The sequence below is a fragment of the Tetrao urogallus genome, assembly GCF_951394365.1.
Source record: "Tetrao urogallus genome assembly, chromosome: 1".
Taxonomy (NCBI): Eukaryota; Metazoa; Chordata; class Aves; order Galliformes; family Phasianidae; genus Tetrao; species Tetrao urogallus.
This window is the reverse complement of record NC_136813.1, coordinates 129561948-129583290: the sequence shown is the minus strand read 5'-3', so window position 1 is coordinate 129583290 and position 21343 is coordinate 129561948. Positions and strand designations below refer to the sequence as shown.

At 45.7% G+C, this 21343-nt stretch overlaps 1 protein-coding gene across 1 annotated transcript in view; it reads left to right on the top strand.

The window, feature by feature from the left end:
• Nucleotides 1-835: 835 nt before the first annotated feature.
• Nucleotides 836-21343, top strand: part of PDE3A (phosphodiesterase 3A) — a gene marked incomplete at its 3' end in the record, with an annotated part of 237920 nt that continues 217412 nt past the window's right edge. The window contains exon 1 of the mRNA XM_079540152.1: nt 836-1447. Coding sequence (XP_079396278.1) covers nt 1133-1447 — 315 coding nt within the window. The 5' untranslated portion in view covers nt 836-1132. The remainder of the gene's footprint in view (nt 1448-21343) is intronic.

The window sequence follows — 21343 nt, the reverse complement described above, 5'->3', positions numbered from 1 at the left end:
GGGGAACGTGGAGCGGCCGCAGCCGCAACCCCCCCCCTTCCTCCCCCCCCGCCGACTTCTGCCGAACTGTCGTCTCCAGCAGCTCCCCGCGCTGTTCTCTCTGTTGCTCCAATCGGGCTGGGGCTTGCTGCCGGGCTCTCAGCTGCCTCCGGTCCCGGGACGAGGAGCGGGCCTAACTCCCATCACCTGAATTTTCCGTGCAAAAGTCACGGACCGTCCCGGCGCCGTTCGAAAGGGAAACGCTTTCCCTCTCTCTTCCTCTTTCCCTTTCCCCGCTTCCCAAGCAGGCTGCCTCCCGGTCCCTCCCGCGGCTCCCGCTCCCCCAGCAGCATTCCCCGAGCCCCGGCCCCGTGCCCTTTTCTGGCCGAAGTTCGGCTGTTTGTCCCCTCCCGCGGGGCACGGCCGGGCCCCTCCGGCGGGCAGCGCCCGGGGGGAGGTGATGGCCTAGAAACCGCGCGGCGCTCAGCGGCGGTGCGGCTGTGCCGCTCCCCTCTCTCGCTGCCCGCGGCTCTCCCTCTCCTCCCGCGGCGGTCGCGAAGCAGCGGGGGAGCCCCGTGCCCCCCCATGCGCGGCGCGGGGGCTCTCAGGCGGCCGGAGGGCGTCCCGCGAGGAACGCCGGCGCTGGGGGCGGCCCCGACCCGCCGCATCCCCGGCTCTCGGCGCTGACCGGGCCGGAGAAGCCCCTCCGGCGACGGGTCCGTCGGGGCCGCGGCCATCGGCGGCGGCGAGGCATCCTCCGGCGGTCGCCGCCGGACGGCACCGGGGCGTTGGGGCGGCCCCGGGCTCGCTCCGGCCGCCGCCGGCGCTGGCGGCGCGGCCGGCGCGGGGGGAGCTGGCGGCCGAGGGCGGCGCGGGACCGCGGGGCCGGGGCTGGGGCTGGCTGACCCCCGGCGCCGTGCCCCTGGGGCTGGCGGGCGCCTTCCTGGGCGCGGGCCGCTACCTGCTGCGAGGCGGCGCGCGGCCGCGGACGGCGGCGCTGCTGCTGGCCGCCTGCTGCGGGGGGGAGGCGGTGGCGCGGACGGCGCTGGCGGCGGGGGAGGACCGGCGGCGCTCCCTGGCCGCCGCGGGGGTGGTGCTGAGCTGCCTGGCCGCCGCGACATGGCTGGTGCTGAGGCTGCGGCAGGGCGTCCTCATGCTCGCCGTCACTAGCGCGGCCAGGACCACGTCCCTCGTCGCCTTGGAGAGGGTCCCGGCGTCCTGGCGGCCCTACCTGGCCTACCTGCTGGGGCTGCTGGGCGTCCTGCTGGCCGGCTACGCCGAGCGGCTCTGGCCCCCGCGGCGGGCCGCCCCGCTGGCGGAGCCTCCCGCCGCCCCCCCGGCCGCGGACGAAGCCCCGGCGCTCAGGCGGCGGCGGCGGTCCAGCTCCATGATCTCCGCCGAGATGTCGGGCGGCGGCGGCGGCAAGAGCCACCGGCGGACCTCGCTGCCTTGCATCCCCCGCGAGCAGGTAAGGCGCGGCGAGCGGCGGTGGGGAGGGCGGCGGGGAGCGGAGCGCGGCTGCTGCCCCGAGGGGACGGGCGCGCAGCGACGGGAGCCGCGGGACGGAGCTGCGGGCGGACCCCGGCCGCCCTGCCCCGGGCGCCGGGGACGGAACTCGGAGCCGTTCTCGTCTCACAGCCCGGAGCGGGGTTTGCTCCTCGGGAGAGCGGCGGAAAGTTGAGGCGGATGTTACGGTACCGCACCGCCGTGCCCCCCGGAGTCTCGGCCGTCCCGCTGAACCGGCCCGGAGCCGGCGGGGTGCATGCAGGGCGCGGTGAGAGCGGCCCCTGATCGGGGCACGGATCGCCTCCCCTGCGAGCGGCCCGCCGTGCTTCGCTGCACTTTGCCTCCTCGGGGCTGTGCCTGACGCCGTCCTTCGGCTCGGCGTGCGAACCGACATGGGGTACTGCCGTTCATCTCAACTTTGCTGCCTTTAAGTGGCCGTGATTCGCACGGAGCGGGAAAAACTTTCTCGCCGGTCACAAAGCCTTATAAATGCGCACCTGAAAAAACGGGAGAAGAAACACACGGACATCTTTACCGCACGGCTGCAGAGAGCCCTGCACGCGGGCAGAATTGCCTGCCCGTAGCGCGTCCTTTTTTCTGTACGGCTGAACCCCAACAGAGCCGTTCCTGGCCGGGCGTGCAGCCCTGCGAGGTGGTGCAGGGGGAAACCCGGGCAAAACTTTCTTTTCCAATCGGTTTTGCAAAGGACTCTGTGAGCAGCGCTCACCTGGAGCTATTGCCCCACACCGAAGGTTTCACTCGGTCATTTAGCGGATGATCACCGCGGTGCTTTCTCCATAATGTCACCGAACCTAACGGTGCGGATGGGTGGTTTGTTTCTGGACGTGGTTTGGTTGCATCCCTCTGTGGTCGGTTCTGACATTTGCTAGCAGAGGGCCTGACAGCCTGATACACCTGAGGCTTATTTTACAACCAATGTACTTATTGATTTAGTGTTTCTGTTTAGATGAACCAAATATTGACCACGGCGTCCCAGCAAATATGGTGTGAAAAAATAGAAGTTGGACTTAGTTCTTACTCTGTTTTCATACAAACTGGGAGAGAAAGGGATGGGAATGATTGGTAAATGCAATATGTAAGGCAAGGAATTAAAACCGCTTCTCCTCGATGAAGCTCAGCTTTTCTGGTGGCTTTTTACAGCAAGCACTTGTAATGTTTTAAACACATTTCCATCCACTCTCACACTTTTCCAGCTCATCTGTTTAAGTGTAACCATTTGGAGATGGGGCTCCCTGGTTGTGGCTGCATCATTCTCTCCCTGACAGAGGCACTGACGCCATGGAGGGCTGCCGTGGACCTGAGGTGGTATCATGCCCTTCTTGTGTCTCCCTGTAGGGCAGTGCCAGATGTGACCCCATGCCAAACTGGGCTGCTGGGTGCTGGTGCTGCTCTGTGCACCCACTGCAGGATTTTGGCAAATTTTGCTTTCTTTTGTTCTCGCTCAGTATTAATCAATAGCGAGATCTGGTGTCGCCTGCATCACTGCATGGTTTGAAATGGATCACTACTTCCACATCTAGGGCGAGTTTTTCTCTTGCCTTTAAGCATGTTGTGGCTGTACGTGAATGGACTTCCTCAATAAGTGTGGCAGCACGGAGGAACAGAGACCCCGGATCTTGGGGAAGTGCTGCAGGCAGTGGGGCTCTCCCACCTCCCAGCAAACAGAGCCTGTGTTTGTAGCCAAACATCATCTCCCTGTGGACTTACAGAAACCATAGGTAAATGTTTCTCTTTTGGACAGCTTTTAAATATAACTTGTTAAAAATAGAGAGGAGGGCTTTACGAGCAGGAGCAGGCTTGCTCTCACCCCTGGCATTAGAAACCTGGGCCCAAAGGCACTTGGTGTTGTGTCCAAGAGCCACCACCCATCTCTATCAGGAAATGGATCTGTGTCATTGCACTGAAATGTCTCCTCACAGCTGCTGGGTAACAGTAGGAGAGGTTTTAGAGGTGCTTCCCATCGCCTCCCATGTATGCTTTCCCATTGCTGAGCACTTAAACTTTTATTTTCCTTCCCTCCCTGTTTGCTTCTGTGAATAGAAGAGTCTGCAAAAGTTGGAGCTTTCTCCAACTGAATTGAGTTTCGTTTGGTCACACATATCCCAGTTAAATTCTGTTTTTTTCCCCACTAGAACAAAAATTTGGATTTCTTTGGCCTTGTGACACAAAGGGCCATACCAGGAGTTACAAAGTGACATCACAAAGAGGTGCATTAATATGGTTAAAATTAAGAGTACATAAGCTGTGTTTAAGCCACTCATAGGAATAGCTGCAAATGCGTGTGTCACTGTATATTACCCAGTCTGCTGAAACCTCTCATCTGAATCGCTTGTCAGTTCCAAAAGGAGCTTAGAAAGTTTAGTTAGGGAAATCACCACCGCTACCGACGTGCACGCACACACTCAGATAGAACCTTCTTTAAGCTCTTAGCAAGCTCTGATGTAATTCTGGTTGGAGTCTCATTTTGATGCCTTCTCTCCCTCCACTTCATCCCATTCCCTGGATGAAAGGTTCCGTGCTGCCATGTGTGTGTTTCCCATTCCCAGCCCGCTCCTGCCTGCAGCTGAGCACTGCTCCGGTGGTTCTGCCAGCACGGCTGAGGATGTGCAGCTCCTGCAGAGCTCAACTGAGCTCACCCAGCTCAGAGCAGGGAGAAATTGTGAATGGGTGAGAATGAGACAGACAATGAATGAATGAATGAATGAGCAATTATTTTTTTTCCCCCCCTGCAAATGCATAAGCAGCTTTTGGTGTTTCTTCTTCAGCTTTCTGCAGATGTTTTTACAGAGTGGTCTGCGTTTTGATGTTTTCAACCTTGTATGGCCACTATTCTGGAGTGCTGGTGCCACCTGCCCTGCTTTCAACCAGCGGCAGTGGGAGCCTGGCGTTGTCCCTCTTGGTGACAGTGGAGGTGGCCCTGCCTGTCCTCATGGAAAGGCTCCACGAGCCGTGAGCTCCCTATCACGTGTCTGGGGGACGGTGCTGTGACAGAGATGGTCAGAAATGGTGCTCCAGCAATAAGATCAGAGGAGTGGATGAGAAATAGATTTGTTGGATTTATTTTATTTTATTTTACCTTGAAGGAGAAATTCAGCCTTTTTCTGTTTTTCCCATTGTTTGGCAGTGAGAGCTCTGTCAGTGCAAGGAACGTAACACTTTCTCCCTCCCCTTTCCCGGCTCTTTGATATACCCTTCTTTTATAACCAATGGTTAGTGCTGCATATCTTGCCTGTTGACATGGGGGTAGGTAGGTCTGCATGCACACAGAGATTTTAAGCACCGAAGAATTAAAAACAGATAAATGTAGACACTTCCTAATGCACATCTCCTATTAGACATGGGGTGCATTAAACTCCTTCTTCTAATACATGTTACTGAGCTGTAATTCCTCTGATAAGATTTACCAGTGGTACCACTGGGGCCACCAGAAGCTGCCTAACACTGCATAGCTGTCACCTGGTGACTGCTGCAACCCATCTGGATGTGAGCTCTATGTAAGGCTCCAGGAGGAATCACGCTGTGATTCCAGATGTTTCATACATATATATACTATATATATATATATATATATATATTTTTTTTTTTTGCATGATTTCATTTAGGCAAACCCATCTGTATGTTTTTTGTTTGTTTGTTTGTTTGTTTTCACTCTTTCAGCCTCACAAGAAAATTAAAAAACCTGCTGAATGAACTCTGATGGTAGACAAAAATAGAGTCTGACCTGATCGGATAAATCCAGAAATGGATTGGCCAAAAAAAAGTGAAGTCCAGCAGTGACTTTCAGTTCTTTCTGTACGGTGTGAAAACGCGGAGCTGTGGGACTGACTGAAAGCCATCCTGTGTGCGCCGGCTGTCGTGTTAATTAAATAAACAGCCCAACAGTGACCTGTGTGTGTATGAGAGGTGCTCTGCGGAGCTTCCCAGGGCTGGAGGGGAAAGCAGTGCTTTTTGAGAAAGGAGAGTGCTGCTGCAATGAAAGCGTTGGGTGAAGGGCTGTGATTTGTATAGGGAATGTTGGTAGAGATGTGCGAGTTATAGTGGATGAGGGAATAAAGGTGAAGGCCCAGAGAACAAAGTGAGAGCTGTTCTTTGGGTGCTTTTTCCTTCTCCGTTGGTTCTGCAGAAGCTCCCGGACAGATCCTTTCCTCAGAGTCCCCTCTTAGCAGTGAGCACTGCAGCTTTGGATCCGTTTTCAGATTTTGGGTTGTTTGTGTTTTTTGTGAGTCCTGCTTCAAGTGCAGCAGGAGCATCGGCATCGGAGCAGGGATCTGTGACAGAAAGGGGAAAAGGTACAGCAAGCGGGAAGATAAAAACTCTGCGTCTGCCCGAGTGGGGGGACGTGTCTGTGTTCTCCTCTCTGAGCTGAATCCGGGAGACGAAATGAGATGGGTCGAGGAAGGGCCTCTCTCTCCAGCTGCCCTCCCATCGCACGGCGCAGCGCGAGCCGGGCCGTGGCCGCACCGCTCCCCTAGGGGGCACGCGAGGCCCTGCGCGGCGCAGGCAGCGCCAAAATCTGTCCGTGGTACTTAACGGGATGGCTTGTCCTTCTTCCCCCCCCCCCCCCCTTTTTTTTTCCCTTCCCTCCATCCCCCTGTCTTTTCCCCCCACGTATCCACGTGATTATAACTGCTTTTCGATTTTTTTTTCTTTTTTTTTTTTTTTTTTTTTAAATTTTCTTTCTCCTTTTTTTTGGAAGTCTTTGAAACTTTTAGGCTTTTGGAAGTTATCTTACAAGCCATGTGAGTAACTGGAAATCCCGGTGCAGAAAGGCTGCAAAGAATCTGCAAAAAACAGAAATCACCATTGCTTTATGTATAGTAGCATCTCTCTATTCTTTGTCTGTACAGATATTTATTAACAAATAAAATGGAAAACACTGTGCTAAGAGATGCTGATGGGACAGCGTTATCACTCTGGTCTTTTCTCACTGCTGCATGCCCCGTGGTCCTGGTGCCACCCTACAGTGCTGCCAAACAGATGGGGAAATAGAGCCTGCAGGAAGGATATTGGTTGTGTGAGTTTGGCTGTGAAACTGCATTGTTGCTTCTGAAACCCACCTGGAAAAAGACTTTGTGTCAGATGGCAGCACTGAGCACTGGGAAACTGTGTGTGTGTCTTAACAACCTATCTATTTATAGATATCTATATACACATAGACAAATACATTTATGTATATATATATATATATAAGTCTCTATATTTAATTGCAGTAACTAAAAAAAATGGTTAACCTTTGGTTGACTATTAGATGGTTAAGAATTTGTTCTTTTCTGAGAATCAATTCACTTATAGCTGTTGGATTTCTGTTGTTTTCTTCTTTTGGTTTAACTAAACCTGTGTATTGGAATAACCTTCAGTTTCCCTCGTGTAAAAGTGTCAAAATTGTAGGGAAATGATGTAACAACTTTAGAACTGAATGTCATCTATTCTGAGTGGCATCCTTCTAGCTGCTGTTTGTTCACAAGCTTGCTTGTGAAATGAAATCCATATGGAAAGGTGTGAGTGTTTGAATGCCAAAGGTTAACCATGTTTTGAGTTCCTGCACTTACGGGTTCCAGCAGGACAGCTGCACCTGTGGCACCAGCAAGAACCAGAACTTACCTCACCCCGAAGAACAGACACTTCTGCTTGTCTCTTGCACTTGCTTTTGGTATAGTTCTAAATAAACCAAGGGATGTTTGTGATCAATGTCGTGGAGAACAGGAAGAACATTGATGTATATTGTAACCTATGTTATATGCAAGTAGAGATTTTCAGCACAAATACAAATCTGAAATCGACCTTAAAATGCAGCAGCAGCGATCTCTCTGGGATGGCAGTCTGCAGAGAGACCCTCAGGAGCATTGTGTTTGTGTATCTGACCAGCAGGGGAAGAAGGAACATGTGAAGGGTGAGGTAGCAGCTGAGAAGTTGCATCTGAGCATTGTTTTTTCTACTTCTAATCCAGATAGACTGGCCCAAGCTTTGCATAGCCTGAAGAATAAAACAATACCTCGTCTGTTTTTGTCTATTAAATGTCACTTCAGATATCAGCTAGAAAGGTGTAAATCTCTGCAGAAGGGCAGATCCAAAAGGGCTGCACAATCACATCTTTTATCTTATCCCTCCATTACTGCAGAGCTTCTAGAACTTTTAGTAGGAGAATTTTGTTTTTTCTTATCATAGCCTGGTAGAGCCATTTCTGTGTTGGGGATACTGAAATCCTTGCCCTGACACTCATCAGGTGAGCAGTGGTAGATGTTGGTGAAGTTCTAAGATGCATTTCTCTTCAGTTTTACTGGCAATGTTAACAACAGGTGGCTATTGAAAATGCATGATTGTTGTATTTTGCACTGATAAGGAATTTCATTGTGTTTAGGTGGATTTATAATTGTAAGATGACAAATTGGATGTTTCAATCAAATGTGATTGCAAATGTGGTTGCAACGATGTGGAGCTGTAGCTCTGTGTCTCTCTCATGTGAGACAGTGAACACCTTTAACTCCTAATGGAGACTTGGAGACTGTTCAGGAATATTTTAAATTTTGGATTATGGAAGGTACGTTTTGCTAAAAATGCTTTATATTTATTTTCCCTTTGTAGTATCTACTGGTAATACCCTCCCTGCCTCCACTAACTTCAGTGGAAATTGAGGGGTGCCCTGTCCTAGCAGAAGAGCAGGTTATCCTTTCAGTTGCATCATCAGTGAGGGTGATGATGTGTTTCCAAACAGAGAGCTGCAGATAGATTTTTGGTGGTTTTTTTTTTTTTTTGTTTTGTTTTGTTTTGTTTTTGTAAATATCTACTCATTTTGTCTTCTTAAAGAGTGAAATTCAAAGTGACTGTTGGTTGTGCTTCTTGGATTGTCACCTGAGATCTTGTGGTCTGTTTTTGTATGAGTGTGTACGGCCATGCATATTTATAAACCATACCTTTATATGTACATATTCATGTGCAGGTGTGTGTATATATATGGAATCACAGAAACATAGAATCATTAAGGTTGGAAAAGACCTCTAAGATTATCTAGTCCCACCAACAACCCACCGCTACCATGCCCACTAGCCTAGTTTCTCAGTGCCACATCCACACTTGTTGTGGATAAACCTTCAGGGACAGTGACTGCACCACCTGCTTCAGCAGCCTGTTCTAATGTATCACCACTCTTTTGAGAAGAAATCCTTTCCTAAAATCCAGCCTGAATGTCCCCTGGCACAACATGAGGCCGTTCTGTCTCATGCTATTGCTGTTACCTGGGAGAAGAGGCTGATCCCCAGCTCACTGCAACCTTCTTTCAGGTAGTTGTAGAGAGCAATTAAATCTCCCCTGAGTCTCCTCCTCTTCTCCAGACTGAACAATTCCAGTTCCTTCAGCCTCTCCTTGTAAGACTTGTGCTGCAGACCCTTCCCCCGCTTCTCAGAATAGTACATATTCAAATTAGAAATGGGATGATCATGGGGTCATTTTGGTCATTTTTTCTCCTGGTGTTTCCCAAGAGCAGTTGTTATGGTATCATAGAGGGATGGGACCGTTTGTTTGTCTTTGAGAGTACAGTCTTGTAGATTGAGTTACATATGACACCATTCTTCCGAGATATTTAACAGTGAGTTCTGATTTCATAGGCAGGCATGTTTTTCAGTACCTCACCCTGTGTAATCACTGCCTGACTTTCGATAGTTTTAATGTTGGTCTTTTTTTTTTCCCCCAACTTGCTAAATTTTTCCTTTTTTGCTGTTAAGCACTTTAGTGGTGCACTTCGATAAGTGCATGTATACTTACGTGCTCTAAGTGCATACATTCCAATATGACAGCTGAACTTGGTGTTGCAGCTCAGTTGTAGAGGCGCCTGGCACTAGGTGCTTGCTTTATATGGTGCCTTTGGTACCTAGCCTGGCTTACCGCTAATTTTGGCCGTGACGTGGGACTGAGAGCTGGCTAGACGTGAGCAGCTGATAAGCTGTGTGTGCTGCCAGAGCCAGCGATGTTCTCATGGGCATAAATGGGAGCTTGTTCAGCATGGAGCTCTGCCTGGTCAGAAGTGCGATAAGAGCAGTTGAAATAAATAGGAGACTTAAATTTTTGCAGATAAGAATGATGATCTTCAGCTGGCAAAACTTGTTCTGTTCTGTATAATGAATATATTACTGCTGCAGCGTAACCAGTTTCAAAGCAGCTGTCAACCGATTAGCATTCGTTATTTATTAAGACAACTCTGAAAAATGAGTGGCAGAAATGCCACCTCTGTAGACTTTATTTCCAGAGATTCACTGTGTTTCTGTCGACTTGTAAATTCTTTAGGAGGTGAAACGTGGCAATGTAATTCTTACTCCATTACTGGCTTTTATTTTAAGCTTAATTTATATGCATGGTTCATTCTTAAATGCAGTCCTAATTGTCTACTGATTTCATAAAAAGCTCAAATGAATAAACAATTTTTTATTGGAGGATTTGGTGGTGTGTTTCCCATGTGTCTGTGAGGAGCTGAGTGGTGAAGAGGACTCAGCTCAGGAATTAGAGAGGGGATGAGGGTGGAAGGGGAACCTTACTCTTCCCAGTGAAAGTTCTCTGCTGTGACATGCAGAGCTTTCTTGTTTGCATAACACCCAGGAGTAGGCAGGTGTAGAACTAGGGCTATGCAGCTGGATTGCTTTGTTTTGGATAGTGCTGGCTGTGTCCAGGCCTTGCTGCAGACTGCCCTGAGAAACCGCTCAGTGGCAAATTGAAATATTGTCTGTGTCGCACTGATATTGAAAACTGCCTCCTGGGTTGCAGAAAACAACACGGTCATTCTTACTGAGCTTGCAGTCTTTGTGTCGAGCAGTGTAATAAAGGAGCATGTGATAATAGTGCAACAATTTGATGGGTCGGGGTGCCAGCACTTCAGCACACAGTCAAGCTTAAATTCCACTTGAGGATCCAAGCCTGTTGTTTCCTCTTGGCAAGGCACCTTTGGAGTCAGAGCCAGCTAATAGGAAGTACTCAGCACTGGGGCTTAGCTGACATCCGAACCGAGCTTTCTGGGTACGTGTGATGTGGTGAGAGAGAGATGGCAAAAACAAAGTTTTTCAAGTGAAGTGGTAAAGAAAGATTGTTAATCTCCTTCCCTTAAATCTATCCAATCTTTATTTCACATTTCTTTTCTCATGTGCCTGCTGAATAAATCTAGTCCCAAAACGTGGGATGTTCTTCTTATGGTTAGATGGAAGGTACAGATCTGGGGACAGAACTGACCATGAGGCAGATTCATTGTTTTTTTGTTCCAGTGTTTTAGCTCTCATCATCCTTGAATCTAGATTTTTCTTTTCCTTTAGTATATATATATTTTTTTTTATAGAAAAGAGAGAATATCCCTAAGATTAACCTTAAAATGTCCTGACTTGAGGCTGTGATCTGCGGTTTGAGCAGGCTTTCAGGAAAGTCAGAATTTGAAATTCTATATTTGTGTCTGGATAAGCTGTCTTGTTTAGATCTTTAGAATTTATTATGCTTTTGGGGATCGCAGTAAAACTCTGATCAGAAGTGATAAAATTCTTGGCCGTGAATTAGTGCTGCTCCTTAATGGAAAGGAGCCTGCAACTTCAAATGTGCATATTTGTTTCATGTTCTGATTTGTTTCTATATATTGTCTGTTCTCAATGTAAGTATGAAGAACACTGATTTAAAAAAAAAATAAAACAAACACTGAAGTCAGTGTATTATAAAATTTACTGATATGCACTTAAAACAGAAGTAAAAAAAAACAAAACAAAACCCAACACCCTGAATCCTCAGTTATTGGGAACTGTGTCAAGCCAGCTTCCTTTATAACCATGCCATTTACTTCTCAGAATTTGACTTAGGGGCTTATAAGTCTTTTATCTGGGTAGGAGTTTTAGAACTGAGATAAAATAATTAATCAGATCATTTCAAACATTCACAATAGCAGGGTAAGGAGGAGAGAACTTCAGTCAGAAAGTTAATAGTGCAGAAATTTTATTTCTCTCTCTTGTGGTCTGAGTGTACTGTAATCTGAAATAGTGCATCAGGGTTTGTAAGCGTAATTGTGTCATATGCTGTCCTTGGAATGAATTTGCAGTTTCAGATGTCTTTAAACAAAATTTGGCATATCCAAACTCTTAGGTGTATGAATTTTTTCAAGTGGTTGTTTAGTAAAAAATAACTGTAGGAGAAATCCCACGGCATCGATACCCACATGCTCTGAGTTAACAGCTTGCTTAGTGCCACTCTTCTGAGATGGTGATGAGTGTTGCGTTTTAAGCTAGGAATAGTTGCCATCGATGGGCTGAGTGCTCCTTCCTTATCCTCTGTCTTCTAGTCCAGGAAATCTGAATCCTATTCCCCTCCATTAAAGACAGGACAAAGAAGTGAAGGGTGGGTTTTGGACACTCAGTTCTGCTTCTGTGTGTAAGGAAGCTTAGCTAGACTTGCTTCAGAGTGTGACTGCTGCCCACAAAACATTACCATCTTGCCTGGTGATAGCTTTTCCTTAGCTCATCTCACTGCTTTCCTTTCAACAAGATTCTAGAGCATCTAATTTTTTTTTATTTGTTTGTTTGCTGAGCCAGAGAAATCCGTCTTTGAGTCTGAATGTAAGGAGGTGATTATCTCTGATTTCAAGGGGCAAGTTATCTTGCTGTAAGAAATGCAAAGGCTTGAATGCAAGCATTCTTTGGTGCCTTGTAGGAAACTTCCATACAATGATGACAGATACGCTCCGGTTATAATATTTGATGTGAGTGTGAAGAGTTTATAAATAAATAGAAGAATAAAAAAAAAAAAAAAAGCACTTTCAGAAAGCCACAGGTATAATTTCCAAGTACTATGGGATGTCTGACTTAATGTTTATTCATTTGAGAAAGATGTTTGAAAGTTTCCCATTTGCTAGCACCAAATCAAGAAATGTATTCAGTTGATTACCACTCTTATTTCACCTCTCCTCATCTTTAAGGAATCTCTTGATTTTAACACTGCACTTTTTTAGTCCTTTCCATACACAGTAGTGGCCTTTCACCTTTTTGGAACTGTTTGTTCTGAGTGATGGCTGAAGCGATAGCACGGCTCCTGTGACATCAGAAACATTTTTGTTGGCAGTTGTTCCTGATGAAAGACTCTATAATCTGACAGTGGTGAAGATGACTAAGTAGAGACAGATTTATGTGGAAATCTTATTAATACCCATAAAAGACAGAATGAAGGCATAAGAAATTTGGCTCCAAAAGACCAACCAAAAAATGCTCTGTTCTTAGAAGCATTTGGCACAGCTCCATCATGCCTTTTGTGGGAACTGGTTCTTTGTCTGGCCTAATCTTGATGCATTTTTTTCCTCCTTTTAAAGATTACTGAAAACTTCCACTTTTCCCTAACTTTCTCACAGTAGAATAAAATTAATTTTCACTTTGGTAACGCACAGATCAGTTAATTATTTCAAAGACAATGAAAAACAGATGTATTTTTTTGTTTCTCAGCAAAGATTTAACGGTAGCCTTGCTGTGAGATCTTCCACCAAATGTCCCAAGATGTTGTATGTTGCTCTCATAATTAAGGCAATTTACAAGGGAGTAATATTGTTCAGCTACAGAATGTGATGGCTGGCAAGAAACTGCATCGTGGATGGGAAATCATAATTCATTTCTTTGGTGTTTGGATCTGAGCTTACGCTGACTCTTCAAGAGCTGAGAACAGAATCTGAATTTCACAGTGGAGGTTCATCTGTTTATAGTGGGTTTTGTGGTTACAAACCTTAGAGTAGGTAGTTCCAGTTTTGTCACTTTGGGACTCAACTGAGCATTGTGTGTTTATTCCATCCTGTGTATGTACTCATTTTAACCAGTCTATAGCTCTGGGACCCTCACCGCCTCCCCTGCCACTGGTACCAAGATTTCCAAGAAAAGTGGCACACAGCACGCTTATTTCACGTTTGCTGTTGACAGTGCAAGTCCCTCTATGCCCTGCTGGAAAGAAATTCTCATTCAGCCTTTAATTCATTCAGCCTGATGTGTGGTGAATGTTGAAATGCATGTGCAATAAAAGGAGAGCCAACCCGATGCCAGCAGTCAGCTGAAAGTTTCCTCCCAGTGGTTTTGATACTGGCCTGTGAATGCCTGTGATGCTTGGTGCATGCTGAGCTACGTGGGCTTGTCCTATGTAGCTGCAGTGGGGTTTCTACTTAAAATATTAATCTCAATTTTTACTATAATACCATGTACATTCAGGCAAAAATCTGTTATAAACAAAATAGCTGAATGTGTTCTTTGCATGTGGGTAGAGATTTTCATTGTGGAAATGGTTTCTAATATTCTGAACAATATTTCTTCCCAATTCTTGTTCCATATGTAATTGAAACAATTCCTGGTTTCCTTTAAATTATTTCTTTAATGAGCTAGGCCTATAATTAGTCAAGACATTTTGTTTTAGATCTTTAAGTGATCCATGTGCCAGTGAGCATCTTGTGCTTCTTCCATATGTGTATTGTTTTTCCCAGTGAGAACAGTATGCCATACTCTCTCCTGATGTGAGGACATACTGATTTGAAATAGGAAGCAAAGAAGTATCTTTCAGGGCTGGCTTATGAGCAAGATCTTACTCTGTCTTTACTATTACATCTTAAATGCATATAGATTTTAGTTCTCTTAGCATTTACCGTGATGTTATAACCCTTTCAGAGGAAAAAAAGCAATAGCAAAAGTAAGAAGAAAACAGGAAGGAATCCCTGTCTGGATGAGAAAATCATTCGTATTTTATAAAAATCTTCTCCATGAGTTGTTGCTTATGGACCTGGAGAGACAGCTCCCATGGACTGTTATTTGGCCTTTTTCCCTCATCTGCTGACAGTATGAGGTGTACATCTTTGCCCCACCATAGGTGAGACTGATATCTGCAGATGTCGGAGGTTCATATCAGAAGTCCCAGGGCTGTGCTCCCATGATGGCAGCACTTGCCATGATGTTCTTCGGGATCCTAAGATGGCATAGTTCTTCTTCATTAACTGTTGGTAAAAATTCTGAAATGTCATCACCACCTGTCTTCTACTTCTGTTTTTGCTTTTTTTGTGTCACGTTGGAGAGGAGCAATGCTACAGGAAAACACATTTTGTCAGGCCAGGTTTTAAGTTGTTTTGTCAGATGCTCCCAAATAAAGCTGCCAGTATTGAAATCTGTTACTCCTTTGATGTTTAATGTCAGATGTTGAATTGATGCTCCCCTCTGCTGATTTTATGTAGCATTTTTACTGTTCTCCTCATCTTTAGGAATCCCTATATACTTCTGGCCTTATCTTGTGTGGTGCATCTTGTGTTCAACTGCTGAACTTGTTGAGCAGTAAGAATGAACCTGTGGATAGACTCATCTCATGTCAGATTTCATATTAAACATGGCTGTGGAAAAGCTGTAGAAGTTAGAGTTCTTTTTGGCCCAGATGCAGGGGTGAGAGGTGTGGCACTGAAGTTGTGAGCTCTGTTTTAATATTGAGCTGCTCCAAGTTGAAGGGTTGCATTGCTTTTCTTTAGGTTTCAGGGAAGCTGAACTCTTCTTGATTGAACTGTATCTTATTAGCCATTGTTGGGGCAGTCAAAATACCACAGTAAGTGAGCTGAAGAATCAGTGCCATATTCCTCATTTGTCACATCTAACCTTACGTCCTTCAAATGCATGACTTGCTTGAGACTGGTTAGCTTCATGCTCAGCAAAAGGAGCCAGTGGAGGAATTTGAATCAAACTTATTTTGAAGGGAAACATGTTTCTGTCTCTCCCCTTGCCTGTCACAGAGGCCAAACACATCACATCCGGTGTCCGCTGGAAGTCCAGAGTTCCCCCTGAATTCTTCTCGTACTTGACAGCTCCTCCCTGGTTTGTATATACAAACAACATTCTTTGAGGGGACTGGAAAGGGAGGACGTGGCTACAAACAAAACCCAGATCTTTTCTCATATGTCAGAAGATACCAGAAAAGAATAGTGTGCTCTGCATCTGCTGGTAGCTGACTTCTTTTTCATCCTGCTTATTTTGTAACAAAGGAGGATTGGTTTGGATGTTGGGAAAGCCTTTCTAGCAGTAGTGGTAGTGAAGTACTTCAACAAGGGAAATTTCATATGCATACCTGAGAGGCACTTTTAAAATAGACTTTTGGATATTCTTCCACGCGGATCTGGACGCTTGTTTTTTCTTGGGCCAATGTTCCCAGAAAATAAACAGAGAATTTCTTGCCTCTGCTGCTTTACCCTTCCTTGATTTGGGAGCTGCTATGCTGTTTGGTTTGCATTATCAAGTTGTGATTGGTGGCAGAGTTTTGTTTACTTTTCTTTTTTCTTTCCTTTCAATGGGAGCTTTGGGTCCCAGGTAGGCTTCTCACTGCTCTTTGTTTTGGCCGAGCTACAGGTTGATTTATGAAGCTTGCTTGTTAGCTCAGTGCCTCTGTGGCTGGCAGCAGAGCGCTGTGCAGTGTGAGTGAGATGGAGTGGCTGGGAGCTGGGTAAGAGACGGAAATCTGAAGGACGTGACAAAGCACCAAGGGCCAGGCCTTTCTGTCCCCGCTTACGTCAGCTAGGAGAGCTATAGTTTGGGGAGAGCTTTCATGCGAGGAAAGGCCTGGGGATGTGTTCAGATCAAGTACGGCATGTTCGAGGTGTGACACCCCTCCACCGCACCCAGCAGTTCTTGCATGGTTGCTTTTTTATATGCTTGTCACTCCATATTGAGTTGTTTCTTTTTTCTCTCTCTTTTATCTTTTTTTCCTTTTTCTTTCTCCCTCACTATCTTTGTTTCTTTTTTTTTCTCCTCTCCTCTCCTCTCCTCTCCTCTCCTCTCCTCTCCTCTCCTCTCCTCTCCTCTCCTCTCCTCTCCTCTCCTCTCCTCTCCTCTCCTCTCCTCTCCTCTCCTCTCCTCTCCTCTCCTCTCCTCTCCTCTCCTCTCCTCTCCTCTCCTCTCCTCTCCTCTCCTCTCCTCTCCTCTCCTCTCCTCTCCTCTCCTCTCCTCTCCTCTCCTCTCCTCTCCTCTCCTCTCCTCTCCTCTCCTCTCCTCTCCTCTCCCCTTTCCCCCTCCCTCCCTCCCTCCCTCCCTCTCTTCCTTCCTTCCTTCCTGAGATAATAATTCCCAGAGGATACCTCTGAATGCTTTGACAGTCATTAGGAATACATCAGGTGCCCTCAGGTATCTTCCTGAAAAAGGAGTCTCATTTTCAAAACTTACCTGCCTTGTTAAGAACTAAGTACATGTACTATGACCTGTAGTAAAAGCCCTTTATAAAATTTGTGTTAAATCCTCTTAAAGAACTCTCCAGTGAACACTGCTCGTCACAGAAATAAAGCAGCTGCTTTGACTGTGAGAAGGTTTTTTTTAAAAGTGTCTCAGATGAAGAAGAGTTTCTCAGCTGGATGAATGTCAGTAGGCTGGGGCAGTGTAGTCCAGAGCTGGAGCATTCCACCTTCCATAGAAGTCTGGGAAGCACAATAAATTAGGATCTGAGGACTGAGCTGTGTATTCAGTGGGGAGGTGACAGCCTTGGGGAAGATAAGATGTGACAAGAACTAAGATTTTCATGATTCTCCTTTAAATCAAAGGAAGAAAAGAGTGTGGTGTGTTTTGAACTGGAAAGATAAACCTCTTCCTTCCTTCTCATGCTAGGTTCCAGAATTGAAGAATGGCATTTGGAAAGTGATGCTGACCACACTGGTGGCTTAAAATACCTGATTAAAATTATTTCTAGAGACTTCTGTAGCTTTGAAAATGCAAAACTATATAGCTCTACATTATATTTAAGTTCCTTCATATGTCTTACCCTCCTTTCCCTGTACTGGGAAAGAAGAATTAATTAAAAAAATAAAACAACCTCCCCTGCAAAAAACAAACCACCAATAAAATAAACAGGGAATATTGCATAGGATGATGCTTCTGTCATTCTGGTGCTTCCAGAGACTGCAGTGGTTAGACGGCTGTTAATTGAATTACACCCTTGATATTTGTGTGTCTCTCCCTGTGCATGGCATGCTGTGGACTCAGGCATCCTGGGCTCAGAACAGGGATGGGAGGGTTGTGCTGTGGTCTCAGCAGTACAAGTGCAAATGATACAGTTAGGACCAGGGCTATGTTACGTAGAGAACATGTTTGCAAAGTGGAAGTGTTTATATATAGAATAAGTATATATGCCTATTTTTAATTTATGTGTGGGTACCTGCAGACCTATTAATAGTTGAAAATAAGGAGAAGGGAGAGAGGAAATAAAGCACTACAGCTGTGATTTATAAAGATTGATGTGAAAGCAAATTTACTCTGGTAATCAGAGGAAATTCTTTGTAAAGCATGTACAAGAAAGGTATTTTAACCCACCTCAATGATTTCCTGCCTGGCTGCATCCAAAGAAAATCAGACAGACTTCCCTCCTGCCCTCCTCAAGGTTCACTTCCGAGTAACTATTTCTCTTGTGCCCCCATTTCTGTTGAGATGGGGTTTTATTGTTTTTTTGTTTGCTTTTGACATTTTTCCTTTTCTTTTGTCGGATTTTTCTTAGCTGATCTTTTAACACAGTGTGTCAAACTGCAAAACATTCATTGTTTTGGTTCAGCATTTAACTGTGAAATGTTCCAGGTACCATATATAACTGGAGAAATGGAGGGAGGAGACTTGAGCAAGTTCACCTGGAAAACACAGAGTGCAACGAGGGTTTGAAGCTAGCTTGTGGGGCATCCCAGGCCCATGTAATACAAGGTCAGCTGCCTGAGGGCTGCACTCTGGTTAACACCCTGCTAGTCCCTAGATTTCTCTTGTGTTTAATTATCGTTGTATTTGCTATTGAAGAGGATGTTTCTAACTTCACTTAAGAAGATTCCTGTTTCAATTGTCTGTCAAAAATGAGGATTAAGAAAATACACATCAGGGACTTTATTAGGTAAAAAATGGGGGAAAAAGTGAAAGAAAAAAAAGGAATAAAATGAAAGGAAAAAAAGGGGAAAAGTACTTCAGAAGTGGATGCTCTATTTTCTACTGCCCAGAGAAGTTTCCCTATTTTTTTTTTAATCTTGTTTTGTTTGTTTTTTTTTTTTTTTTTTTTGGCAACAAGGCTTTGTATGCCTTGTCCTAATAAACTTTTGTCAGTGTGCATTGCAAACCACAAATACTCCATCTATTTGCAGGGAATAATATTAATAATCTGAAGAGTAACTGGAAATGAAAACGAATCTTGTTAATATAATCCATGACCTGACTTGATTTAAAAAACAAGCAAACAAAAAAACCCCACAGTTGCCCTTAAAAACCTATTGAGATGCTGTTTCTGCATGGAGCTGTAGGTATTGTAGCGGGACAATGCAAGATGGGAAAGCATTTGCAAGAAACATAACCTGGAGGTTCTCTATCCTGTAACTGAACACAAACATTTGAAAGGAATGATAGATGAGCACTAAGCCAAAGATGTCATGCTGGGGCTTTTCATATTTTTCTCCAGTGATCATCTTAACATTTAATGAGGAGACTGATGTTTTCAAATGCCAGTTCATATTGTAAATGTAGCGTAAAAGACTGACTTGGGGGGGAGAGGGGAAAGAATGAGGGCCACTGCTTGTGCAGTATTGAATTGGCTCCAGCATTTAAAGGAATCAGAGGTCTTTGAGGGGGTCTGTGGTTAAGGGGCATTTTCTGCTGCATCATAGCTGAGATGGCCTCATGGGGAGTTCTCTGGGTTCTTCCCTGGTGATTAAAACCACACTGCTAGGGGGCGTGGTGATGTTGGGCCCCCAACCCTTTTTACCCTGGATAGAGCAGACCCTGTATATGCTGCATGTTGTGTGGCTGTTGGTCTGTCTGTCTTGCTGTGTGGGCAGAATCTAGCAAAAATACTATGAAAGCAGTCTTTTTGGAGCACACTGGTTACTGAGACTGCGTGAAAGGAGGACAGGGAGGGAAAAGAACTCAGTCATTTGCCTGTGTAGGAGCGGGAGTCAGCATGAAGGTAACGGAAATTCCTCTTGATGTGGGAACAGGTCAGGAAATTACAGTCAGAGATGGAATAGCTTTGGAGAACGGCATCAGTAGGGCGCTTTTATCCAGCATTCTGCATGGTTTGGGGATTAAACTTCAGCTTGGGAATCAGATTTGACATCAGTTCTTGTCTGTTGCTCAACTGCTTTGGGCAGCTTATGTTGTCACAGTCAAGTATCTGTGACTTCCTTTATAAATGGAATTACTGTGTCATTTTCCACATCCTTTGCTTTATTAATTTAGATCTTAAGTCAAAGCCCTGGTGCAAGAGTCTTTCTGGGGAGGGGCTGACAAGGGATGTGCATATAATGATAACTGACACACACGGGTCCCTGGTGTCGGAAGGAATTTGTAATTGCTGGAAATTACGTAGGAGAATACCTCTGGAGAGGGCCATTGCTTTGCAGAACTTTAATGAGATAAAAAAGGGGAAGGGATTCAGCCCAGGCACTGTGCAGTCTTAAGAGCTCCCTGGGTCTTCCCAGCCTGAATCGTTATCATTGTATGAGGCAGCAAAGTGTTAGCTGGTGGGCCAGCTTCTGCAGGACAAAGCACAGGGATGTCTAACAGAGCTGCTGCCCTGCATGGTGCCCTGGGGAAACTTGGAAAGCCTAGCTTGTGCCAGCATCGCCTGGTAGAATTAAATCCATTCCCGATGATGTACTGGGTGCTGGAGTGAAGCAATCAACCCAAAACTACTTATGCTTCTGAAATAAATAGGGAAACTTCTACAAAGCCACCAGCCCGAGTCCTGACTCTTCTGCCCTCTCGCACTCAAATATGAGTAACCATGAGGCAAAGCAACTTCTGACAGACACGCTTGCTGGGTGGCAGGGAGCTTACCTTGCTGCAGGCAGCAGCCTTCCTGAAGGCTCTGTGGTGAGATACCCCTCTCGTTTTTGTTGTTTCTGTCACATTGTGGCTCAGACTTTCTCTGCATGTTGTTCAGTAGCAGCAAAACCACCATTTCCAGACTTCATTATGCTACGGAGGTGTGTTAGAACAGTTTGGAGGGTCTGAAAGCCTGGCAGCAACCTTGCAGTTGACAGCCTTGAAGTGTCCTATCACTTATCACATCTCATCAGATCAGGTACATAATTTTGTTCTCTGATCAGTGGCTGAGGCTGATGCTGCTGATGCTCTTGCATTCTCCTTCCTAAAGGAAATGCTTGTGAGATTGCTTAGTTTGCTGGTGCTGCTGTTGTTCTTGGGGCTGTTCTGTGCAGCTTATATCCTTGTTTCCTAAGCCAGTGGTGGTGTGATTGCTCTCAAGGGCTGCTGGCTGCTGTATGGCGATAGCAGGGCTCTGCACACAAGCACTGAACTGTTGCTCAGCTGCTCAGAGGTAACACCTAGTTCAGTCACCTCAGTTAACTTTGAAGCATAAGGTAAATTTCATGAAATTAATGGCCTCGTACTCAAAACATTGCATACAAAGAAGTATTTTATATTCCAGGTGTTTTAAATTGCCTCCTTATTTATAAAAAGGGATACCTAATCAAAGTAACTATGAATAGCTTTTTGACCAAAAACTGAAATTCATCTGGAATGTTTGTTTTGGGGAAAATGCTAGTAAAACTTTATTCTGCTTGATACAAATGTTTTATTTCAAGAACACTTTGTAAGAACATTACTTAATTTACAAAGTTGAAGTGTAGGAAAAAGACAAGGAGATACCTAGGAGGGGCTATGGCGGGGAAAGCAGCTTGTCTGCATAGAGAGGAGTAGTTCCAGCTAGCAGGAGAGCTGTGCCATTAGCACAGGTGGGAGATGTGTACCTAACAAGCATGCAAAAGGCCTCACTTGGCAACTGTGTGGCCATGCTGAGGCCCATGGTGACTTTCGTTCAAGATAAAAGTTTATGCCATCAAGTTACAATAAAATCCTATCTT